This window comes from Bubalus kerabau, chromosome 14, assembly GCF_029407905.1.
Source record: "Bubalus kerabau isolate K-KA32 ecotype Philippines breed swamp buffalo chromosome 14, PCC_UOA_SB_1v2, whole genome shotgun sequence".
NCBI classification, from domain to species: Eukaryota; Metazoa; Chordata; class Mammalia; order Artiodactyla; family Bovidae; genus Bubalus; species Bubalus kerabau.
This window is the reverse complement of record NC_073637.1, coordinates 25041747-25067496: the sequence shown is the minus strand read 5'-3', so window position 1 is coordinate 25067496 and position 25750 is coordinate 25041747. Positions and strand designations below refer to the sequence as shown.

Genomic DNA, 25750 nt, shown 5'->3' with positions numbered 1-25750 from the left:
AAAAATGCTAAGGTGTATCTTAAGGTATAGAAAGTTGCCATGCGGACAGTATCTGTAATTGAACTGTAATGAAGTGAATGTAGGAAATACGGGTGTGTAATATACCATTATATATATGTACCACAGCTTCTTTATCCGTTCATCTGTTGTTTGACATTTAGGTTATCCAATGTCCTGGCTATTAAAAACAGTGCTGCAATGAACACTGGGGTACATGTGTCCTTTTGACTTATGGTTTTCTCAGGGTATATGCCCAGTAGTAGGATTGCTGGGTTACATGGGGGAGGGGTTGGGAAAGAGGCTCAAGAGGGAGGGGATATATGTATACATATAGGTGATTCACTTTGTTATACAGCCAGAAATTAACACAGCATTGTAAAGCAATGATAGTCCAAAAAAATAAAATGAAAATTAAAGAAACATGCTATGCACCTTGAATAGTCACTGCATGAATAAAAGTTTAAGAACCTTCAGTACTAAACACAGTTTGCAACATTTCATTATTTTTTGTATGTTTAGAATGCCGAAAGGTTTTTGAAGTTAAATTAACAGTATTACATTAAAAAACAAAACTGAGAAAGAAGTCATTCATTCTGAGGATTGATAGATGCTAAGTTTGGGAAGACTTCTTTAAAGTACTGCTGCTAAGTTACTTCAGTCGTATCCGACTCTGTGCGACCCCATAGACGCCAGACCACCAGGCTCCCCCGTCCCTGGGATTCTCCAGGCAAGAACACTGGAGTGGGTTGCCATTTCCTTCTCCAATGCATGAAAGTGAAAAGTGAAAGTGAAGTCGCTCAGTCGTATCAGACTCCTAGCGACCCCATGGACTGCAGCCTACCAGGCCCCTCCATCCATGGGATTTTCCAGGCAAGAGTACTGGAGTGGGTTGCCATTGCCTTCTCCGCTTTAAAGTACTAGTATATTAAAAAAAAGTATTAAAGTATAAATATAATAATAAATAAATAATAATTTATTTATTATTAAATAGTAATAATAAAGTAAAGTATTATATTAAAGTATACTATATTAAAGTACTATATATATCCTTACAAACTAAATATCTACATTGAGAACTAAAAGAATAATGGCTTTTCTTTTGCTTTCTTGATAGACGAAGGATGCTGTTCAAGCTCTGATTGACAAGCACCAAAGAATACCCGGAAACATAATGAGTGCTTTGCTAGAACGTTTTCGTAACAAACAAAAGATCAACCAGAAGACTCTTTAATACATTTATATTAATATGTTTGTATCTATAGGACTGTATTCTGAATTTTGTAGGTTCTATAATTAGTATTTTTTTTTAAAAAATCATGTCAAGAAGTATCTTTCATTGAACTTGTTTGCTTAAAATTATGTTGTCAATTATGTTTCTGCAATCAGTTGTGTCAAATTTAAACAGTAACTCACTACATGCATCATAATTCAGAAAATGATCATGATTCTTTTTATAATTTTCTAATCATGTATCATAAACATAGATCCTTAAATCTATGATCTTCCCTAGTAGCTCATCTGGTAAAGAATCTGCCTGTAATGCAGGAGACCCAGGTTTGATCCCTGGGTCGGGAAGATCCCCTGGAGAGGGGAATGGCTACCCACTCCATGCCTCATAATTTGGAAAATGATCATGGTTCTTTTTATAGTTGCCTAATCATGTATCCTACACATAGATCCTTAAAGTTTAGTTTATCAATAATAGCAGTGGAGGTAAACAAACATTCCTAAATAATGCATCTAGTTTCTGCATCTCTTGCACTGAGCTAGTTTTGCAAGATGGCTTAACCTAGGGTTTTAGTACAGATGCTTAAGTTAGAGAAAAACAAGCTCTTTCCTCTGCTTCTCATTCCTTTCATGACCTTCAGCAAATCACATATTTTTGTGCCTCAACAATTCACTTTTTAAAAACATGTTAATCCTTTGGTGAGGAATATTGTTTTAACTCTTTATATTTGGTGTGATTGATATCCATAGTATGGAAATTATGACTGTATAAACTAAACAATACCAAGATCTTTTAGAAGTTTGTGTATTTATTTTGTCCATAGGATGTTTAAATTATTCCTTCAGGTATGATGTCAAGTTGCCAAGCAACAATGAAAAAGATGTACTGTTTTTCAAACTAAGTAAAACAGAAATTAGGGAAAGTAAAATTCCTAATTATTGTGGTTATTCTTTTTAGTATTATATTTTTAATGAGAATCTGTAGACAAACCATAGAAGGTATGCTCTGCGTCGTCTGCCCTGTAATGTGGCATTTAATAGTGTCAGGTTAGAAATCACAGTCATGCCCTGCATCTCGTACTTTAGAAGCTGACTCTAGGCTGATGACAGCCCCGGGAGAAAGCTCTGCTTTTCTCAGCATCCTGGCTCATTCAGCTTGACTCTGCATCCAGACGGATGGTTTATTGTTTCAATAAAAATATACTTGAATGATGAATTTATGTGAACATAGGGCTCTCTGAAAAATTAATGGGTTTCGATTTGTTGTCTCTTTGAAATCTGAATTTAAAAGTATTTAAACAGAATACTGCCGGGAATCAAATGCAGTATGTCCCTCTCCCTTTTTAAGATATTAAATTACTTGGATTTTTGTATACACTTTTGTATAACAAGTATGTATGTATGATATGTGTAATGTATGTACAATTAAGAAAAATAAAAAAAGTAAAGCTGAATTGCAGTTCCTGTTCTTGTGAGATTACATATGTGACATTTTTTAAAATTTAAACTGATTTCTTATTTTACTATTTATGCTTTTCTCACCTATAGTCATATTTCATCAATCTCAGCCATAATGAATAAACCTGACTTTTCAGTGTAATAAATATATTTTAATTTCAGTGAAAAGTATCAACTAATTTGCAGCTTTTTTTTCCCTCTCAAGTAGTGAGCACTGTTTTTTAAAAAATTCATCAATATTTCCAGAGTTTAAAAAATGGTCATAATATGAATGAGAATAATGTTTTTTTGGCAACTATTGGGTTTTAAAACCTGAAGAAAGAACAACATTCATTGCTAATGTAGCAAAAGCCATTATTTTTTTTACAGTATTGAAGTTTTACTGCTTTACTTAAAACTTTTTTCTTCTCTGATACTCAGAGAAGTATTAACAAGAAGGCTGTCTCATTTAATACAAAGTCTTTATCTATGCTATTTGAATTTAAATGCCATTTAGAAGAATGAGGGGGCTTCCCTGGTGGCTACCCTGGTGGTAAAGAATCTGCTTGCAATGCAGGAGACCCAGGTCCGAGCCCTGAGTCAGGGAGATCCCCTAGAGAAGGGAATGGCTACCCACGCCAGTATTCCTGCCTGGAGAAGCTCATGGACAGAAGAGCCGGGTGAGCTACAGTCCCTGGGATTGCAGAGACACAACTGAACTACGGTCACTTTCACTGGAAGATTGAGGGAATGCGACTAAATGTAGACATAAGTAATATTATTATTAACATTATTGCATAATAATAATAGATCTAAATATGAGACCCTCTGAAGTTAATGACATTTATGAACCATTGAAATAATAGATGTTTACAGGGATAAGTTGGGTGTGTTTTGTATTTGTGTATACGATTACTATTTTTAAAATACATTTTTCTCTTAGTGTATATGTTTTGTTGAAGTATAGTTGGCTTTCAGTGTTTCAGGTGCACAGCAAGGTGATTCAGTTGTACAGGTACACACATATTTTTTTGAAATTATTTTCCATTATAAGTTATTACAAGATACTGTAGTTTCCTGTGCTATACAGTAAGCCTTTGTTGCTTGTTGCATGTCTATTTTTTAAAGTTAGTAGTCCAGCATTCTATTCATACTAAGTGGGTGACATCTTTCAAGAAGCCCTGAATGCAGAACGCTAAGGCACACCTATGGTCTTTCCTCAGAATGCACTGTGTGTGTGTGCATGCTCAGTTGTGTCTGACTCTTTGTGATCCCATGGACTGCAGCCCTCCACTCTCCTCTGTCCATGGGATTTCCCAGGCAAGAACATGGAGTGGGTTGTCATTTCCTTCTTCCGGTAAAATATACCTTTGTTACTTCTTTGTTGTGGCAAAATATACACACCTAAATTTACAATTTGTTAAGCCCAGTTCTTCACTCAGGATGTCCATCTCCCCAGGAAACTAAGCATTAAGTTAATTAAGATGACAGTTCTGTATTTCTGGTCCGCATTTGGATCAAGTTCCATGTTATTAGAGGCTTCCCATGTGGCTCAGTGGTAAGGAATCCCATCTGCCAATACAGGAGACAAAGGAGACATGGATTTGATCCTTGGGTCGGGAAGATCCCCTGGAGGAGGAAATGACAACCCACTCCAGTGTTCTTGCCTGGGAAATCCCATGGACAGAGGAGCCTGGCAGGCTACAGTCTGTGGGGTCACAGAGAGTCGGACACAGCTGAGCAACTGAGCTCACACATCTGTGTTCTTAACAAGGGTGACAAGCCTACATGTTACTACTCTCCCTTTTTCCCTCTTCCCGTCACTTGATTTTAGTCATACATATTTTGTATTGTTTTAGTTTATCTGCTCCTCGCCCCAACTTTTCCTCTGCGTAGGCACACAATGCCCTCAACCCCTCCAGCTTCCCTGGGCTAACACTTATTCAGCTAAAACACCCGGTCCATGACAGTCTTCTCTGCCCCTCTGCAGGTTTGGGTGCCTTAGGTTTCCTTTGTTTTTTGTTTGTCTCACTTGTAATTGAGTAGACATTATGTAACGGAAGCATGGTAGCTCTGTGGTTGAGAGCTTGAGCTCCAGACACAGCCAGACTGGGTTTGAATGTCGCCTCTTCCACATCTTAGTAGGAAGAGCGTGGTTAACTCACATCACCTCTTCAAACGAACACCAGATGTAACTCACTCGGCACAGTGCTGGCATAGATACTGATACATGTCATATCGTGTGCATCCTCAGTTGTGTCCAACTCTTTGCAACCCCATGGATTGTAGCCTGCCAGGTTCCTCTGTCCATGGGATTCTCCAGGCAACAATACTGGATGTGGGTAGCCATTTCCTTCCCTAGAGGATCTTTTCAACCCAGGGACTAAACACGCATCTCCTGCTTTGGCAGGAGGATTCTTTAAGTATATGTGTATATCAGATCAGATCAGTCGCTCAGTCGTGTCCGACTGTTTGTGACCCCATGAATCGCAGCACGCCAGGCCTCCCTGTCCAGCACCAACTCCCAGAGTTCACTCAGACTCAACCTCCATCGAGTCAGTGATGCCATCCAGCCATCTCATCCTCTGTTGTCCCCTTCTCCTCTTGCCCTCAATCCCTCCCAGCATCAGAGTCTTTTCCAATGAGTCAACTCTTCGCATGAGGTGGCCAAAGGACTGGAGTTTCAGCTTTAACATCATTCCTTCCAAAGAAATCCCAGGGCTGATCTCCTTCAGAATGGACTGGTTGGATCTCCTTGCAGTCCAAGGGACTCTCAAGAGTCTTCTCCACATATATGTATATATATAGTATTTGTTTGGCTGCACTGGGTCTTAGTTGTAGCATGTGCAATCTTTAGCTGCAGCATGTAAACTGTTAGTTGAGGCATGTGGTATCTGGTTCTCTGACCAGGAATCAAAGCCAGGCCTCCTGCTTTGGGAGCATGGAGTCTTAGCCACTGGATCACCAGTTAACTCCCATCATTATTAGTATCAAGAATCAGCAAATTAAGAGTCGTATCACCGACTGTTGAGTCCTTGCTTCCTTGAAGAATACTTTTATAGTTCCTGAATAAATGAGTGTATGAGAAGACCAAAATATTTTCTTGGGATAAAAAAATCACTTGACTGACTTCATATAAAAAAGCAATTTAATTGATTTGTAGAAAATGCACCATGGTATTTAAATCCCAAGCAAGAAGTTCTACTAGTTAAGAAATTAGAATCAGTTCAAAAATAGTTTGCTTTATTGATAAATCAAAAAAGTCTTGATTCCCCTAAAGATCAATGTCCAGAACTACATGAAAGCTAGAATGTAGACAGCAAATAAATTCTGTGTAAAATGTATTGTATTGAGTTTCCTGCAAATCGAATCTAGGAATTGTTCGTTTCATTGATTGGTGCTGCCATCATGAAATGCTATAAAGAGGGATCTTTCAAGTGTTCCAGGAAACAATTAAATGGATTTTGTGAAACCTGTGTGGGATAACTTTGGGAAATGAACAGTGTTTTCTGTGTGTGTTCAAGACTGCAAAAGAATAATTGGCCTTAAATTTAGGCAAGTGTGGTATTGATTAAGTTTCTTGAGCCTCAAGCTGATGAAGTACTATAATAGGCTGCACAGGGAGGTTGTGAATCCCAGAAAAGTTGTTTTTTTTTTTTTTTTAAGATAATACTACATGAAAGACACATTCCGTCCATTTCCTCCTGGAAAAAACTTTACTTTCCCTCCTCCACCTGGGTCACATTTGAACCTGTATTCATTCTTTCTTTCCTACTAACATGGTCGATGCTAATTTTTATGAAAAAGATGGTTGACAAGATTTCCTTTTCGCATTATATCGTATTTATCTTGTTTTCATTTATTTATTTGGCTGCACTGAGTCTTCGTTGTGGCGCTCGAAATTTTCAGTTGTGACATGCCAACCCTCAGTTGTGGCATGTGGGATCTAGTTCCTTGACTAGGGATCAAACCCAGGCCTCCTGCATTGGGACTGAAGCATCTTAGCCACTGGACCCCCAGGGACGTCTTATAGGTTCACTCTCTGGTTAGGAGCTAAGATCCCACATGCCTCGCATACAAAAAAACAAAATATGAAACAGAAACAGTGCTGTGACAAACTCAATAAAGATTTTTAAAAGTAGTCCACATCAAAAAAATATTTTTTAAAAAAGAAAAGAGCCTTGATTCACAAGTGAATCGAGTGGCCTGAGCCTATTAAGTTTGAACTCCAACACGAGAGAGTCCATTGGTATCTTGGCTCTAGAGATTTGGCTTATTTTTAAAAATTTTTTCACTTTTATTTTTTCCTTTACTAGACTGCTGCTCAAAATAAACATAACTTTATTTTTTCTTGTAATGAAAAGTGAAAGTGAAGTCGCTCAATCATGTCTGACTCTTTGGGACCCCCATGGACTGTAGCCTACCAGGCTTCTCAGTCTTTGGGATTTTCCAGGCAAGAGTACTGGAGTGGGTTGCCATTTCTTTTTCCAGGGGATCTTCACAACCCAGGGATTGAACCCAGGTCTCCCGCATTGTAGACAGACGCTTTACCCTCTGAGCCACCAAATAATATGTTAATAGAAATAAATCCAGACAATACAAAAAGGTGTGAAGTAAAAATGAAAATTACCACCACCCAGAGAGAAATCTTATTAACATTTTGATGTGTGCCTTTTCATATTTTTTCTATGCATATAAAAATGTGATTATATTACAATGCTGTTTTGTAATCTTTTTATTAAGCATAACATATCAGGAGCATTTTTCTTTTTAATGAATATTGATCTTCATGATTATTTTTGAATCTATCATAACAATAGCCATGCAAAGGCTGAACCATGATGTATTTAATTAGTTCCCTATTGAGAATTGAGAAAACACGCTTTTCACTTTTTCACTATTATGAATAACAGCATGATGAACATATCTGTACATGTAACTTTGTATGCCTTACTAGTTCTTTCCTTGGGATAAATTCACAGAGGTAACATGGCTAGGTAAAGGATATGCATATTAAAAAACTGATTACATATTGCCAAATTACTCTCTAGGTAAGTTGATTTTATTTACATTACTGAGATGTTGGCATGGGAATATGCTGCTGTTCATATTACAAATACCAGCTCATAGTAATCTTAAAATTTTGTCAATCTACATAAATACTCTACCACATGTAAAATAGCTAGCTAGTGGGAAGCTGCTTACAGCACAGGGAACCCAGCTCAGTGCCTTGTGATGATCTAGAGGGGTGGGATGAGAGCAGGTGGAGTGGGAGGAAGGATCAAGAGGGAGGGGATATCTGTATACATATGGCTGATTCACTTTGTTGTACAGCAGAAACTACTCAACATTGTAAAACAATTCTACTACAATAAAAAAATTAAAATTTTTCAAAAATCTCCTCCCCTGCCCCCCAAAATTTGTCAATCTGTTAGGCAAAAATGATTCTTCTTGTTTAATTATTTTGCTTACTCAATGGTGAAAGTATTGATCCAATTCTGGACATCACTAGGGTTTGATCCCACATAGAGAAAGTAACCAGTGACCTGACTCTGATAAAGGCCAACGTGATAGCCTGCTGACTCCCTTTTTTGTTTTAACTCATCTACTCCTGAGGTCTATACAGATTAAATTACTGACTGTATTGATTTTCAGTTCCCTCTTTGGTCCCAAATCTCCAAAAATAAATTGGGAAGAATTTGGGAGGATCTTGAAAAATTTATATATTACCAGTGTATCCCCCTCACTTCAGTGTGAGAGAATGAAGCAGGTCTGACCCTTCTTCACCCCTGCAAGCCCATCACTTTCCTTTGCGTCTTCACATTGTCTGCTTGAAATATTTTTTTTTTCCTCAAAAACACTCTTTCTCATCTAACAGTGACTTGTTCATTTCCTCCCATTCCACTGTTCTTTTGTTTTAATTTAATTTAACACACATGTAACTGTTGGTTATTTTACATCATACAATTAAATGGTCTTTGGCATGCTGACAATGTAGTTCAACCATCACCTCTATGTAATTTCAAGAACTTTTCATCACCCCAAAAGGAAGCCCTGTGCCCTTTGAAGCAGTCGCTCCCCACTCCCTCGTGTGGGAGGCCCTCGCCAGCCTGACAAGGGAGCTAAGACACAGACCCTCAAAAGAAAAGCAACTGAACATCACATGTGTTTCTGGTGGGGTGTGAATCTTAGTCAGGAACGCAAAAATGACCTCCCTTGAGCTGCAGCTCTTGCTACGAAGAAAACAGTGTGTTATCCTTTTGTCAGAACTGGATTGAATCTGATCTGTTGAAAATGGAACTTATGATACTAACGCTAGAAATCTCTTAAGTTGGAATTTGAGTGGCATGCAATATGATATTATGGAAATATGCGTAAAATATGCTTCCTTCTAGGTTTTGTTCACATTGGCTGTAAAACTTTGTAAAAAATTGTTGACTGGATTCTTCTCAGTGAACAAAAGCACTTCAAATACTAAATAATACTATCACCTATTTATATTCTATTTAATGTCCATTTTAATACTATGATTTATTTCAACTTCCTTCATACATGAAACATAAATGATTGATATTTCTCTAAGTATTTACATGTTGCTTAAGATGAATAAATCAAAACTTACACATTTAACAAATTAAATTATCTAAATGCTTAAGCATTGATTGCAAACTAATTTAATCCAACTCTTCTAAACATCAAATAAAATCATGGATTTCACTCACCCAACGCTTCAAAATCTGGAGAAGGAAATGGCAACCGACTCCAGTATTTTTGCCTGGGATATTCCACGAACACAGGAGCCTGATGGGCTGCAGTCCATGGGGTCGCTAAGAGTCGGACACGACTGAGCAACTTCACTTTCACTTTTCATTTTCATGCATTGGAGAAGGAAATGGCAACTCACTCCAGTGTTCTTGCCTGGAGAATCCCAGGTACGGGGGAGTCTGGTGGGCTGCCGTCTATGGGGTCACGCAGAGTCGGACACGACTGAAGCGACTTAGCAGCAGCAGCAGCAGCAGCAGCAGCAGGAATACTTCAAATACTTTAAGAAGCAGAAAAAAATGCACAGAAGTATAGTGATGATTACCAAATGGATTACACTTACTAATACCAGGGCTTCCCTGGTGGCTCAGATGGTAAAGCGTCTGCCTGGAATATGGGAGACTCGGGTTTGATTCCTGGGTCGGGAAGGTCCCCTGGAGAAGGAAATGGCAATCCGCTCCAGCACTCTTGCCTGGAAAATCCCATGGACGGAGGAGCCTGATAGGCTACAGTCCATGTGTTTACAAAAAGTCGGACACGACTGAGCGACTTCACTTTACTAATACCAGTTTCAAATGTGCTAATACCATGTGAAAGTTGCTCAGTCGTGTCTAACTCTTTGTGACCCCATGGACTGGACCGTACAGTCCATGGAATTCTCCAGGCCAGAATACTGGAGTGGGTAGCTGTTACCTTCTCCAGGGGATCTTCCCAACCCAGGTCTCCTGCATTGCAGGCGGATTCTTTAGCAGCTGAGCCACCAGGGAAGCCCATGGTTCCAAGCTAATATCGTAGATTGATTGATTATTTCTTATATTTTTCTGGAATTGTCTTCCTAGAGTTGTAGAGAGTTTTAAAAATTCTAAGAGAAGAAGACTACCTCCTTGGACTAGCTGAGCCTGCAGGATTTGGTTGTCAAGCAACTGACTCCTGGTCAAGGCCCAGCAACCATTGTGAGGTCCCAGACTTTTAAATGTGAGCCTCTGTAAAAAGACCTTGTCTCTTTTTGTAATTCAATTTTTATTTTACATCAAGAGGACTTTTAAGTCTGTCTTTTAGGAGGCTTTTAGTTCTTGAGCTTCGTGTATTTCCAAGAAATAATATATTTTCTAACTTTCACATGGTCTGCATTATCAAGCTTATTTTGCCATTATGACCCAATTTCTTAGTGTTACTGGAAACTCATGGATTGTATGCATTATATTTAATAAAGTTATTCAGAGTTTTTGTCTATAGGTGAATGAGGGGTAATTTCATCTTTGGGACATCTGGCTAAGTGATTATCTCGGAACAGTTTTACATCTGACCACTAGCATGAATAGCCTGCTTTCACCTGAGAGTTCCCTCAGGTTCCCTCATAGTTCCCTGAGGTTCTGTTCATTTTTATAAATATACATTTTATCTCTCTGCTTTTCTCAACATATTCGAAGATATTAATTTTTAATCTCTTTTTTAATTCTGACATTCCCAATCAGTTCTTAAGCTTATCCAATGAATTTTTAAGTTCAATTATTAAACTTTTAAGTCACGGAATTTTGATTTGGTTCTTTTTTAGGGTTTCCATTTCCTGCTGAGAATTTTTTCTCTTTGCATTGTTTTCTGTTGTGTGCTGCTACATAGTCTTAATAGCTGCTTTAAAATCTTTCTCAGTTAATCCCAACCTCTGGACCATTTCAGAGTTAGTATCTACTGATTGTCTTTTATTTTAAGTATGGGTCATGTTTTCCTGTTCCTTTGTATGTCAAATAATTTTGAAAGGTGTCCTGCATGTTATGATATCCCATGCAGATCTGGACTCTGCCATGTTACTACAAAGAATGTTGGTATTTTGTTTGGGCAGATAAGTGACTTGTTGAACTCAAGCCACAAGCTTCATCTTCTTTTTCACTCTCCCTAGAGTGGGCCTGTGCAAGTGTGATTTGGAGGTTGGCAAGGGGTCTGGGCCATGTTTATATACAGAATTTGTTCTCTGGCTCTCTCATTTCTGAGATTTTCTTCCTCATTTTCCAGCTGCTAGTTCTATCCAACCTGAGTTCTCTTATTCTTCAAGCAAATAAGGCTTCAAAAAATTATTTCTTTAATCTCAAGTGGAGGCATGGGACTCAAGTGGACTGGGACCTACCCTCAGGTTAAAAACCATAAAAATGGAAAATTCATCTGGAGCCTTCCCTCATTCCTTGTGTTAATCTTCTTCCTGCTCTTGTCTGTTCTTTAGTGTCTTCAGCTAGTTGTTTTTAAATTTTATCCAGAGTTTATATTTGTGGAAAGATTAGTCCAACAATACTATACAATTTGAAGCATCATGCTGCTAGTTTGATCATGTGGACTGAAGTATCAGAGAGGGAGAGGAAAAATGGTGGGGACTTTCCACTGAGCATCCCTCACCCCAGAGCTCCAGGTTTATGAGTTTAGGAAGAAAAAATTTTTTTTTATTTTTAAAATATTTAAAAATATTTTAGAAATGTTTATATATATATTATCACATATATATATAGATATGATTATTAAATATATATATGTTTAATATATATGGGTCACATATAAATTATTGTGGTCCACTGGGTCACAAAGAGTCAGATACGACTGAGCGACTTCACTTCACTTCACTTGTTTAATGTATGTTTAAATATATATATATGTTTAAACATATATAATATATATATAAACATAATATATATATATGTTTAGTGTTTATATGTTTAATGTATATATATACATTTCACATATATATAATTGTACATTTTACATATATACATATATATAATATATATAATGTTTAATGTATATATATTAAACATATAAACACTTCCCACCTAAAATCCTAGAGGCATGGAAACTCCAGGGAATATGTTGTCCCTGGATAATATATATATATATATATAAACATAATATATATATGTTTAGTGTTTATATGTTTAATGTATATATATACATTTTACATATATATAATTTTACATTTTACATATATAATATATAATGTTTAATGTATATATATTAAACATATAAACATTAAACATTATATATTATATATATATATTATCCAAGGACAGCATATTCCCTGGAGTTTCCATGCCTCCAGGATTTTAGGTGGGAAGTGATGGAGTCAGATAAGAAATACCACAAGGCAGCCCTGTAGGCCATGAGCATGTGGTTCACGCCTACATGTCTCTGATGATAACTAATAACTCCAGGGGTGGGGTCTAAAGTAAGCCACAAGGGAGGATGATCAGGATGATTATTCTGGCTATTGTGTTCTGCTTTTCCAGATTTTAGGGAAGTTACTCAGAAGACTCAATGGATATGCGTGCGTGCTAAGTCGCTTTAGTCATGTCTGACTCTTTGCGACCCCTCAGGCTCCTCTGTCCTCAGGCTCCTCTGTAGCCCTCCAGGCTCCTCTGTCCATGCGATTCTCCAGGCAAGACTCCTGGAGTGGGTTGCCATTTCCTTCTCCAGGGCATCTTCCCAACCCAGGGATCAAACTCATGTCTCTTAGCAGGAGGGTTCTTTACCACTAGCGCCACCTAGGTAGTTAAGACTCAACAACTCAGAAGACTCAATGGACATGAGTTCCAGCAAACTTGGGGAGAGAGTGAAGGACAGGGAAGCCTAGCGTGCCCCAGTCCATGGGGTCATAGAGAGTCGGACACGACTGAGCAACTGAACAACAAACAACTCAGAAGAGACAGAAAAGGAGACAATTTGAAGCCCATCCTTTATTGCCTGTGTCTGGGCTTTGCAGAGATGTGCACATAGCTAGGAGGGTCAATGAAAAGAGAGGTTGGAGAGTCTCAGCAGGGGTCTCACAGGTCTCCTCTGGTCAGGTTCTATCTGGCAGGAAGATCCCAGCTGTAACCCTCGTGTTAGCAGTTCCACTGTCTTGAGAAAACAGATGAATATTCAGAGTGTTGATCCCTCTCTTCATTCATGCTCCTGCTGGGAAATCTGGAAAACTAACCCCAGTGCTGTGGTTTGAAAACATGATGTTCCAGTTGTCAGGAAAGATCTTGATAAGAAAAGTCAGGCAATTGAAGTCAAATTCTCTCCCCCAAGGAACTACAAAGTCTGTTCCAGGGGATGTTCCTGCAAGGACTGCCCCGGTGGCCTGGGGGCTCCCAATGTGCCTGTGGTCCCTGGCTGTTCTTGTGCTCAGGGTTCTTGTGGGAGGTCAGCTTGCCTCCTGCCCACATTATCTCCCCTCCCTGCTTCCCTGCAGGTTCTGAGCCTCAGAAGATCTAGAGCCTGTTGTAGAAATCTGCCTCTTTGACAAGGTGGAAAATTTCAGATGCATGGCTAAGGGAATGCCACAGGCATGGTATAGTTAGGTCACACATGTTAGATGGCAACATCATATTTTAAAAATATCTTGACACTATATTTACACTAATACAAACAAGAGGAAGTTGAAGAGAATAAATGTGATGAACTCTATTAAGAAAGCAATTGTTTGTTGGTAGCTCTAATATGGTTGTATTAGTAGCTCAGTTGTGTCCGACTCTTTGCGACCATAGCCTGCCAGGTTGTCTGTCCATGGAACTTCCTGGGCAAGACTATTGAAGTGGGTTGCCATTCCCTTTTCCAGGGGATCTTGCTGACCTAGGGATCAAATATGGTTAATATTTTTTTTTAAAAAGGTTGTAGGATGTAACTTCTTGATGGCTCTGAAAAATACAATACAAATACAGGGTTCAGGACAACTGGTGTTAGTGTACAAGTCAGAGGATCTGGCAGTTCCATACTGTATACTTTTTACATGTACTCTGGAAGATAGTAAGGGACAGGGAAGCCTGGCATGCTGTAGTCCATGGGGTCGCAAAGAATCTGACATGACTGAACACCACCACCACCAACACTTACATGTCCAGTGTGGTTATTACTTTTTGAGAGAGCTCTTTATGAATTGAATTGCATCATTAAAAGGATGACCAAAATTAGAATGGGGTAGAAACCATCAGCTGAAATGAACACCTCCAAAATGTTCAGTGTTCTGCAGCAAAGGGGTTGGATTTATTCTGTACAGACACAAAGCATAGAACTCAGATCCATTGGGAAGTTCATGGAGAAGTGGATTTTCCCTTTATATGAGGAAGCTCTTTCTAATAATGAATGTTGTTCAAAAGTGGAGTGGATTTTCTTGAATCACAGAAAGTATTCGAACAGAATAAATAATCACAAGTTGGAGATGTCGTAGATGAAATTTCTAAATTAAGAAGACACTCAAACTCACTTCAAAGATATTTCCTCATTCTAAAATTCAAAGTCAATTTTTAATCCTTGTGGGACAGTAATTTTCTCATAGGTAAGATAGTATACACTTCATAGAGTTTTATTAGTATATAATGATTCTTTTTATTGTAAAAATATAAGGCTATTTCAGGTGACTAGATTCTTTTTCTTCAATCATGATGATACTGTTTCTTTGGAAATAGGAGCAAGAATCTGTATGATTGCACAGGGTAAATCAGATTTCCACCCTGATGCTAGTGTCAAATATGGAATGGTCAGCTTCTTGCTACTTATTACCAGCCTTGAGACATCTGGCTTGGCCTCAGTGGTCAATTTCATCCCATCAGTGGGCTCTCTGTTTTGTAAATGTGAGCAGTGAGAATAGGGGTTGAAGACAGGGAGGTAGAATAAGGCTTTCCAATTTTACTGCTGACTTTTTTTGTTTGAAGACCTTCAATCAAAAAGCCTCTGCTACTTTGACAAGTTGCTTTTCTTTCTTTTAAACAAATTGTTGCTGCTTAGTTTGCTACGGAGAAGGCAATGGCACCCCACTCCAGTACTCTTGCCTGGAAAATCCCATGGGTGGAGGAGCCTGGTAGGCTGCAGTCCATGGAGTCGCTAAGAGTCAGACAAGACTGAGCGACTTCACTTTCACTTTTCACTTTCATGCATTGGAGAAGGAAATGGCAACCCACTCCAGTGTTCTTGCCTGGAGAATCCCAGGGACAGAGGAGCCTAGTGGGCTGCCGTCTATGGGGTCACACAGAGTCGGACATGACTGGACTTAGCAGTAGCAGTTTGCTAAGTTGTCTGACACTTTTGCAACCCCAAGGACTGTAGTCCACTAGGCTCCCCTGTCCGTGGGATTTTCCCAGCAAGAATACTAGAGTAGGTTGCCATTCCTCCTCCAGGGGATCTTCCTGACCCAGGGATCAAAGCTGCATCTCTTACATTTTCTGCATTGGCAGGTGGAATTCTTTACCACTGCATCACCTGGGAACTTCAGACACACCACCTTTATTTGTCTGATAATGCTTTCCTCATTATCATAGTTAATTAGACACTAAACTTAATTAAAAGCCTGATGAATACTTCCTGCCACCTGAATTCCTCAAGGTCTATTATAATTGATGGCTATTTTGTTTATTCATAATAAATCCATTGGAGGGTTTTCTCTGGTTGGACTCAGGAGAATTCTTCTATATTCTTTTCAAAACTTTTACAACTTTTTTTCCTAGACAAAGAAAACAGGTAAAATAAGAGCTATTGTGGCAGGAGTGTTGGGTTGAATCTGGGACCCCTACTTTCTGGCTCTTCTCTTTCATGTGATTCCACTTTAGAACACACTGGTCTGTCCTGTATTTAAGCAGGAAAAGTCTTTATTCCCCTAAACTACTGACTCACTTCGAATATTTCGTCTAATGATAGCAGTAGTTCCTGACAACTGCTAGATTTTTGTCAAGCTATTAAGTGGCCTTTGATAACTTATTTTATTATTGATTGCTGTTATGGAGAAATAGGTGACGGCCTAGATTGTTCACCATTTTTGCTGCCTTTGATTTTGGACAGACACTAGTCAGAATAGGTCACGTGGACTGACCCTGTATCTCGGTCAGTGATGTACACACATAACATGTATCTAATACTATTGTGAGAGTCAAAATCAGCTGCAAAGATAGTCTCCTGAGAGGTTAGATGAGTATACAGAGTTTAAGAGAGGAATATATTTTGCTTTCCTTTTACACCCTTTGTAAAACATATACATTCATGATCTGAGCCACTTTCAGACTCATTAGAGTGGTACCCCTCTGGTCCTATTTGCCAAAGATATGGGTTTATAGTCACAAGCAGAAGTAGTCTCAGGAGTGATTTGGCTCTATAAGGACTATCAGAAAGAATGCTTTAAAACCAACTGCTCTAAAATCTTTTAGATCAACATTTGGGAAATGCCTTCAAAATCTAATTGTCAACAATTTTGTGTAGTTGGATCAACTCAGATGCTCAGGAGTATGTTTTCCAATTCATTTTGCCCTGGAGGTTTTCCAGGACTCTGTTTAAAATTAATTATTTCATGGGTGCATCTTTGAGGGTAATTTTTATGGCAAAGGTGAGAAGTCTGTAAGTGTCTTATATTTTTTTCAGGCCAAAATGACATGAATAATGTTTTCCAGGACTTCCCTGGAGATCCAGTGGTTAAGAGTTCATTCCCAATGCTGGGGCCCAGGTTCAACCCGTGGTCAGGGAACGAGATCTCACATGCTGCAACTGAAAAAAAAAAAAAAAGCAGAAAGTGGAGCACATCTTATATTCAGATGCTTGGTTCAGGTATAGACAAGAACCCAGAGGATGTGGGACTTTGGTTGGCTCTCTCCACCCTGCTCCAGGTGTTCATCTGACCAGTCTAACTCAGCTTTCAATGGAGGTGGCCTTGTTCACTGAGCTCAAGACAAGATGAAAACAGACTCGTCTCACATCCCCGTGAAACTGAACGTCCTCCCTGACTTCTCCGTGGATTCCTGGCCCAAAGTTCCTACTTTGTGGGTTCTGGAACACCTACCATCTCTCCTCTGGGGCTGTTCTCGTCTCTTTGTGCTGTGCTGACCCAAAGTGTAACATGGTCACCTCTTGTGTGTGGGAGGTTTTAGGAGGGTTTGGGGAAACAGAGACTCTTTAGAGGAAGGATCTCAAACCACTTAGTGCTGATCATCGGGCGCGCCTGTCCCTACAGGTCCTCGGGCTGCCCTGCTCAGGACACTGCTCGATGGCCCGGGGCCAGGCTCATGGCTCAGCTCCTTGCCCTGTTCCCCACTCAGGGGCTACACAACTGAAAATTGGGCGTTGGAGGTGTGGCGTGAGGATGGAGAGCTTTAAGGTCATCCACTTTAAGACCATAAATATGTAGGACAACTGCTGTGCTGGAGGAGGACCCCTGTGGTTCAGGTGATCTCCTGCTTCCTTCCCCACTCCCCTTTCATAATGGCCCCTGTCCTGCTTCACAGAAGGAAGGTGCCACTCTCCCCCATTTCCAAATCTTAGTATAGCATTGCTCTGGAATGTTAAAACTTCCATGCAAAGGGATCCTTGAAATATTGATGTGGGTCTAAGAAAGAGATAAACTCTAGTGGGTGGGTAACTATTCCTTTCTGAGTCAGATGGTTTCCAATTCTTGGCTCCCAACAAAATTGAAGGAGAACTTGACTGAGTTGTCAGTTGACAGACCATTTAAAAATACATTTTGAGGATACAAAATCGTGCTGATTTGAGGAAACAGAACCCTGAGAGAATTCAGCTGTTGAGTGATGTTGTAGCCCATTCTCATCTACTTGTTTAGATGATTAAGGAATTTTCAGCATTTTCATTAAAAAAGAGAAAAGTCAATGCTGTTCCCTGTGTCATTTCAGCAATAAGTCGTCATCATCTAAGAATACAGGAAAGCATCAGGAAAAAAGGACTGTGCAAAATCTGTTCAGATGAAGACTTCCAATTTTTCTTTTACTTTTCATATATTTGATCATTCTCCTCAGTGGTGTACTGATCATTTGACTGATAATTCAATCCATACGTTTTACAACATTTCAAACTTTAGGCTCATGGGAAATAAACAATCAACTTCTAATTGTAAGTTTCTTTCATTTAGGGTAAACAATAAAAAGGCTTTCACATATAAAAATATATTAAATTTGAATAAAATCCTATGATAGTAATGGGATGGAGATCCATATTTAAGGGTAAAATAAACATTAACAATGAATAAGATAAACAGAAGCCTGAAAAGAAATAAATAAATCCTAGTGTTTTGGGGTTTTTTTTCCGCCTCAGTAACTTACACAGGGCTTAGTGTAAAGGTTCCCAAACCACGTGGTGGAGGTGGGGCGACCAGTGGATGCACCTTCTGCGCATGCGTGAGGGGCGGAGTTGGGGCATTGTGTATGGTGGGCCTGTGGGGCTGATTCATGATTCTTCCCCTGCAGTGCCACCGTCGCGGGCGTTTTCTGTGTTCTTGACCTTGTAGTTATTACTTAGTTTCTTTTTCCAATATACTTACTCTGCACTGAAAAACAAAAGGCTTTACAAATACTACTTAGTAAAAACCATCTTATCTCTTTCTCCCAGATGGTGCAATAAAAACCTAAAAATATCAAGGAACTTTTCTGAAATGTTACAACTAAGTGGAAGAAAGAGGAAGCATCCTGATTCTCATGTCCTCATTCCCAGGTTATTAGATGGTGATTTGTGACCTTAGGTGTGAGGGGAGTCACATGGCTGGGGGAATTTCATATCACGGTGTAGAGTGATTTGTTAAAACTCTGCTGAATACCAAGCTCTTTCCTTTGACATTTCCTGAAATTGCCTTTTGAATCAGGACCGATCAGGCTTGTTCCTGGGGGGTCTCCTGCACCCAGTTCCTCTGGTGGTAACATCGCAGGTAACTACAGAACAATATCCAAGTCAGGACACTGGTGGCTAACAGCAGAGGAGATGGCTCCCGGGCTGTCTGGCCACTCCTTCACCTCCTGGAGCTCAGGTGAGGTGATGGTGAGGACACCATGGAGGAAGTGCGGGAAGGTGGGTGGGGTGAGGGGACGGATATGCCAGGAGCGGGAGGGAATTGTTGGGGAGACACCTTTGCTGATTCAGATGATGCGATGGTCCCCAGGGCACGGAGCCCCTGGAAATTTGGGGGCAGCCTTTGTCCTCCCCAAGAGGGATGGTTAAGGGCACACCCATGTGGCCCCACCCAGACAGGAAGGATTCTGTGACTCTGAGGGGCTGGAGTGGGATGGGGCTTGGCAAGTTATGCCATTCTGATTTCCCCTTGAGATGCAATTCAGATACCAGAAAATTCCCTTTTTTTAAAGTATATAATTTAGTGGGTTTTAGTCTGTCTTCAGAGCTGTGCAACCATCACCATTGTCCAATTCCGGAATACTTTCACAGCTCAAAAAGAAACCTCAAGCCCATTGGCTATAACTCCCTATCCTACCCCCTTCCCCAGCACCCCCCATCAGCCTCAGGCAATCATTTCTATCTCTAAATTTGTGATAGAAATTTAGTGGAAGGCTAGAAAGTTCGTGCTGGTTGTTGACAGGGAGACCACAGTTTCTTTATACATGGCCCTCTCCTCAGGACTGCTGGAGTGTCCTTACAACATGACAGCTGAGTTCCCCAAGAGCAATCAACACAAGAGAAAGGGAGGCAGGAAGCTCAATGTATGTATAATTAAGATTCAGAGGTCATACACTGTCAGCCTGTCAAGTATTTTATTGGGTATACAGGCCAGGCATGATTTAATATGGGAGGAGACTGCAAGGCTATGAGTACTAGGAGCCAGGAATCCTTGGGTGCCGTCTTGTAGGCTGGCTACCATATGTACCATCTTTAAAGCATGGAAAAATTAAGTGAATGAAGGACAGGCATAGTAGATAAAGTATAAATATGGGATTGACATGAAGCAAGTAAGCTGATAATCTTTGTGTATAATGTTGTGATCTGCTGCAAAAAAGACATAGCATCTTAGTTTTATGAAAAATAAGCCTATAGATAGATCTTAGTAATATTCTAGGATATTGTTTTTAGGGTTTTTTGAATTTTACACATTGACTTTATTATTATTAGTGACTTAATTAGGGGATCAGTAAACAAAGGTACACATGAATGGAAAGGTGCAAAGTTTGAACCAATGCAGATCTGAGGTGTGTGTGAATAAATGATTTGGTTAAACCCTGTAACTCTGAGGTCAGAGACCTAGTTAATGCCTGTGCAACAGAAGTTAATGTTCAGGATTTTGTTCTCAGGCTATTAATATGCATAGGTCTGGATGGTATTACTATAAGTGAATTAATGAATGAGTAAGTATATCTATATAGAAGACAAGGAAAGCCATATGTGGTCCAATTATGAGTGTTTAATATATTTTTGCTATTAATACATTTCTAAAGTGCTCAATTCCAATGTAAATCTGTCTGGATAAATAGCATACAGAGATAAATACCTGGAAATCAATGTTCTGCATTATTTGAGAAGTGCTGACTGCTTATTGAAAATAAGAAGATATGATCTAATTGGTTATGTCTGGGAGTAATGACAGAGAAGGCAATGGCAACCCACTCCAGTATTCTTGCCTTGAAAATCCCATGGATGGAGGAGCCTGGTAGGCTGCAGTCCAGGGGGTCACTAGGAGTCGGACACGACTGAGCGACTTCACTTTCACTTTTGTTTCATGCATTGGAGAAGGAAATGGCAACCCACTCCAGTGTTCTTGCCTGGAGAATCCCAGGGACGGGGGAGCCTGGTGGGCTGCCGTCTATGGGGTCGCACAGAGTCAGACACGACTGAAGCAACGCAGCAGCAGCAGCAGCAATGGACATTTTATATAAGTAGAATCATACAATGTGTGAGTTTTGTGTTTGGCTTCTTTCATTCAGCACAACGTTCTCAAGGTTCTTCCATGTCTCAGTCCATCACGCCTTTTAAGGGCAGAATAGTATTTCACTGAATGGATCTAGTACCATCTGTTCATCTGCTCATCAAGCGATGGGCATTTGAGTTTTTTCCACTTTTTGGCTATCCCAAATCATGCTGCTATGAACATCTGTTGAGTGCAATTCAGTTGCTCAGTTGAGCCTGACTCTTTGCAACCCCATGGACTGCAACACACCAGGTTTCCCTGTCCATCTCCAACTCCCGGTGCTTGCTCAAACTCATGTCCATTGAGTCGGTGATGCCATCCAACCATCTTATCCCCTGTCATCCCCATTTCCTCCTGCCTTCACTCTTTCCCAGCATCAGGGTCTTTTCCAGTGAGTCAGTTCTTCACACGAGTTTAGTATTTTTAAAGTGCATGTTACTGAGAGCTCATTTTAGTTGAACAATGCTGATAGACTCCTCAGGATTCATTTCCACTAGACTTTACATTTGGCTGATCCAGAAGCCATTGTGAATTTGTTACCAAAAGTGGGATCTGGCTGCTCGCTGCTAAAAAGCCAATAAAGAGGCAAGTTTGGTGGAAAGGAGAGTTTGCTTTATTTTGGATGTTGGCAACCAGAGAGGGTGGAGTGGTCTTCTTCCAAAGACCACCCCTTCCACTACAGTGACAATCAGTGGGCAAGAGCTTTTAAAGGCTGAAGGAGGGGGCTACAGGCAGAAGCAACGTGGTCAGCTCTGACAGTCACCTTGAATTTTGTCGTTTGGTGGTCTGACCAGCATCATCTTGATTGTTTTAAGTACAGTTAATATTCAGTTCCAGGGTCCATTTGTTGCCATTTCCTTGAGGCCAGTTCTCAGAATTATGGCAGCTTATGTCATGGTTATAGTCTGGTCATCATGTAGCCAACTTCATTACCTGGTGGGACTTTCAGTATATACAAGACAGCTCACAGGATATGGCTCAGAATACTGTTTACAGCCCTTGAGAAGAAACAAAAAGTCTTTGACTTTGTTTAGTGACTAAACTTACTGTTTTGTTCTGTTTGACTGTTTTCCTTTGCTTCTGTATTTTCTCACTTTCATGATTAAATTTATTTTTTGGCTAGAGGTTTTCCACAAAGGCAGGCTGAGGACCTGGTAGGGGAAGGACCATAAGGTCCTGTTACATTTCAAATTAAGAGAAAGAAAGAAAATAATCTCTGTTTACTTCATTATGCATCCAGGATGTGAAGAGAAAATGTTATTTGCTTGTCCCATCTACCTGTTGAATATTTTCAAGTCTCCTTTAGAAATGTAGTTCAAAGGTTTTGATTGATTGTATTTTCATTTTCATGGCCGTGTCACATTTGTATTTCAGAAAGGTATCCTATATGTTTCCTGGTTTGAGTTCACCTTACTCATCAGCCCAGCATTTCCCAAACAGTGCTGAGGTGCCTTTATGTACCACAAGAAAATCGTGGAGGTACTGCAGGAATTTCTGAAATGTTCATGTTCAGGACGCTCAAAGCTTAGTACTACTATTAGAAGCTAAGAATAGGTTACAGTTTCAACATCAAACAGTGGCACATTCTGCTGGAGTAGTATCTTTGTGGAGCTGGGATTTTGGTGGTTGCTTGATAAAAAGAAAGCACTGCATGAAAATCATTGTGCAACAGGAAGCAGGGTAGTGATGTCCAATCTGGTTTCAAAATCTGAGAAGTTATTGAGTAACCAACTGATGTACACATCTCCCAAATAAGTAATTGCAGTTATTTAAGAGTGAGATAAAAGTATGACTTTCCTTTATTGCATCTTAAATGTTATGTGAACTCAACTGCTTAATAAATAAAATGTTTAAACATTTCTTTTGGCTTCAGGTGTGCCATGGAAAAATTACTGAAAAACGCAGGTTGCAATAAAAGAAGAAGTTTGGGAATCTTTCGTCTAGTCTTTCCCCCCTTAATTTCTAATCTTTATTATGTTGAATTATCATTATTTTAAAAATATATCCTGCTCTTTCACAAGTCCATGTGTCTCTTTAACTTGTTGTTCCTGCCTTCTTGCCATTCTTCCTTTTCCTGTAAAAAGTTTTTTTTTGTTTATACACTTCAAGACTCAGCTCAAATACCCTCTCCTCTGGGAGCTTTCCTGGACTTCTCCAGGCATAACTGGTTGCTAAATCTTCAGGGACTTCACAACATCCAGTCCATCCTTCTATTCCAGTGCCCACAGGAGGTCACTGAGCTGTAGTTTGCCTGGATTACTTGGCTTCTCCTAATCTGAGTTCCACAATCACAGAAACCACGTCTTAGCACCTCTGTGTCCCAAGCCTGGTGCCCTGTGTGTTGTGAGTGACTGGCTAGCCGTCTGGATGAGCTGAAGTATAATGCAAGACATCTATCAAGCTGCTGCCACTTCTCCTTCAGGATTCACATTTTTCATTGGAAGCAATTTACTGCGGCACTGCTGGAGAGGACTGTGAATAATCATGATTGCAGTGCCAATAAAGCTTTATAATCAATCAGAGAGACCATTGGCATACTGAGTGTGACCATTTCAAAGGTAATTTCCTGACTACTGCCTCAAAGTACATGTCAAACACAAAAGTTGTGACATCTTAGATCTCCGTTTTAAACCATAGAGTTTACTGCAAGTTCAGCCTGAACTGAGTTTAAATGAAATGAAATTGATAGCAGATGAAAGCTCAACAGGTTCCAGAATAATTATATACTTGTTATGATGTTCTCACTAATTGGAGCACCAGCTCAGTGAACCTCAGCTTCTGGAACTGCTCCTGGGGAAACTGGCAGATACATCTGTTTGGGACAAATCTGCATATTTGCTCATTTGCCAAAAATGTAAAGTAGAACCCTGAATTAGTCTCAGTTCGCTTCATCACTGCCAAGCTGAAAAATCAGCTGATGTATTACAGCACTTCTCCTTCCCCTCCACATGCCAAATTTCATCCATAAGTGAACATTCAAAAAAGGCCATTTAAAAGCAGGTTGTCTGGAATGGCATTGCCCGGAGGCGCAAACCTCCTTTGGACGGATGTATGTAGCTCTCATTAATCTAAATAGGAGCTGAGCACTCACACCGCAGAGGAACCAGATGAAAAGAAACTTTGCGGAAGCTCTTATTTCCAAGAGTAGAATGAAGCTTGCATCTTCTTACAGGAGAACCCCTTTAATTCATATTCCATTCCCTGTGGCAACGTGTGCATTGATAGATAAGTATTGGTTTCAGGGCTTCAGAAGTTGGACTTCTCATAGAATTAAAGACTAACCTTCATTAGTCCCAGAGGTGTTTTCACTAAAATAACTTCTGTCACAGCCCTTGAAGGCCATGTTCATTTTACTTTATCATGGTTCTTAAATTATAGTAATCCCCCACCTCTTCAACTTGGTATAAAGCAATTTCATATTTATATTTTCCTTAGGCAACTCAAGTTATCTTCGCGTGTTCTACAAAAATATGACTATCAGCTCCCAGAGCTGTAGCCGCCCCATGGAGGTGAAATGAGAGATAAGAAATGGCTTCACTTCCAACTCACAAAGTCGACCATTAGAAAAAGCCTCACTTTGCTCCTCTTGGTTAATATTTACAGAAGCTTTATTCTGAGTGTGAGGAGCAAGGAGTGACTGAGTTATGTTTGGGGTAGAAATTCACTGACGGAGAACGTCCTCACCCACTAGGCCAGCTCCGTGTGCTGGTGTGGGGTCCTGAAACTCCTCCTTTCCAAGCCCCCGCCTGTTTCCTCGAAGTGATGTGTGATTCCAGGATGCACTGGATCCCACCGTGGACTCTCTCACAGGTGCTGCGTGTCCAGCAGTGAAGAGAGACAATCTGTCTGCCTCCAGGAATTTACAGTCTAATAGGAGCCAGACTGAAAGCAACAGACCCCATAAACAGCAAGATCAGAATAGAATGATAATATGGATGATTGGGTGGTGGGAAGGGAATAATTTCTAGATACAAGGAGAGTGCTGGTGGTCAGAGGAGGGTCTTGAAAGGAGGCAGCATCTAAGATGAAGCCAAGGATGAGAGGGAGCTGGCCTTGAAGAGACCCTGGGGAAATACCACTGCAGGTCTAGGGAGCAGAAGTGTAGACCCCTGAGGACTGGGTCATCGAGTCCCTGTCCCTCCACCCCGTCCTCTTCCCGGCCTCCCACCAGCACCCCATGCTTTGTTTCATGTATGTCAACTGACCAAAGATTCTGTCTGATAGATGCCCTGCATGGGGCCAAAGGTTTTGGTGACCACCCCCCAAAGTCAGCCATATCTAATACCCAGAAGGCAAGGGTCTTAATAAATTATAGGAACTAATATTTAAACCCATGAAAACAAAAACATAAAGCTTTTCTAAAAGATAGTTTTTCTTTTGAACTTTTCATTTTGTATTGGGGTCTAGCCAATTAACAATGTTATGATAGTTCCAGGTGAATAGCGAAGGGCCTTAGCCATGTATATACTAATTTTGTGGAGGGTGGCTGTGTGTTTTATCAGGGAAACTGACAGACCCTGTTCTAACATTCGGTGAAGTCTACTTACCTATGACTTCTGGACAGAGATGAGGAGTTGCTATTTTGCTTGTTTTGTCTCTGAAAGCTCGCCCTCCCCTCAGATTCTTTTCAGGTACAGGTGTCTGAACCAGGCTGACCACCTGTGGCCATCAGGCGTTCCTGGGCTGCGGGGG

General features: G+C 40.1%; 1 protein-coding gene across 7 annotated transcripts in view; it reads left to right on the top strand.

The window, feature by feature from the left end:
- Positions 1-2677, top strand: part of TMEM68 (transmembrane protein 68) — a 36351-nt gene extending 33674 nt beyond the window's left edge. For 6 of the 7 annotated variants that reach the window (XM_055546024.1, XM_055546023.1, XM_055546022.1 and 3 more), the window contains one exon: positions 1115-2677. In XM_055546024.1, coding sequence (XP_055401999.1) covers positions 1115-1231 — 117 coding nt within the window. In that variant the 3' untranslated portion in view covers positions 1232-2677. The remainder of the gene's footprint in view (positions 1-1114) is intronic. The other variant, XR_008702150.1, reaches the window with a different exon arrangement.
- The last annotated feature ends 23073 nt before the right edge of the window (positions 2678-25750 follow it).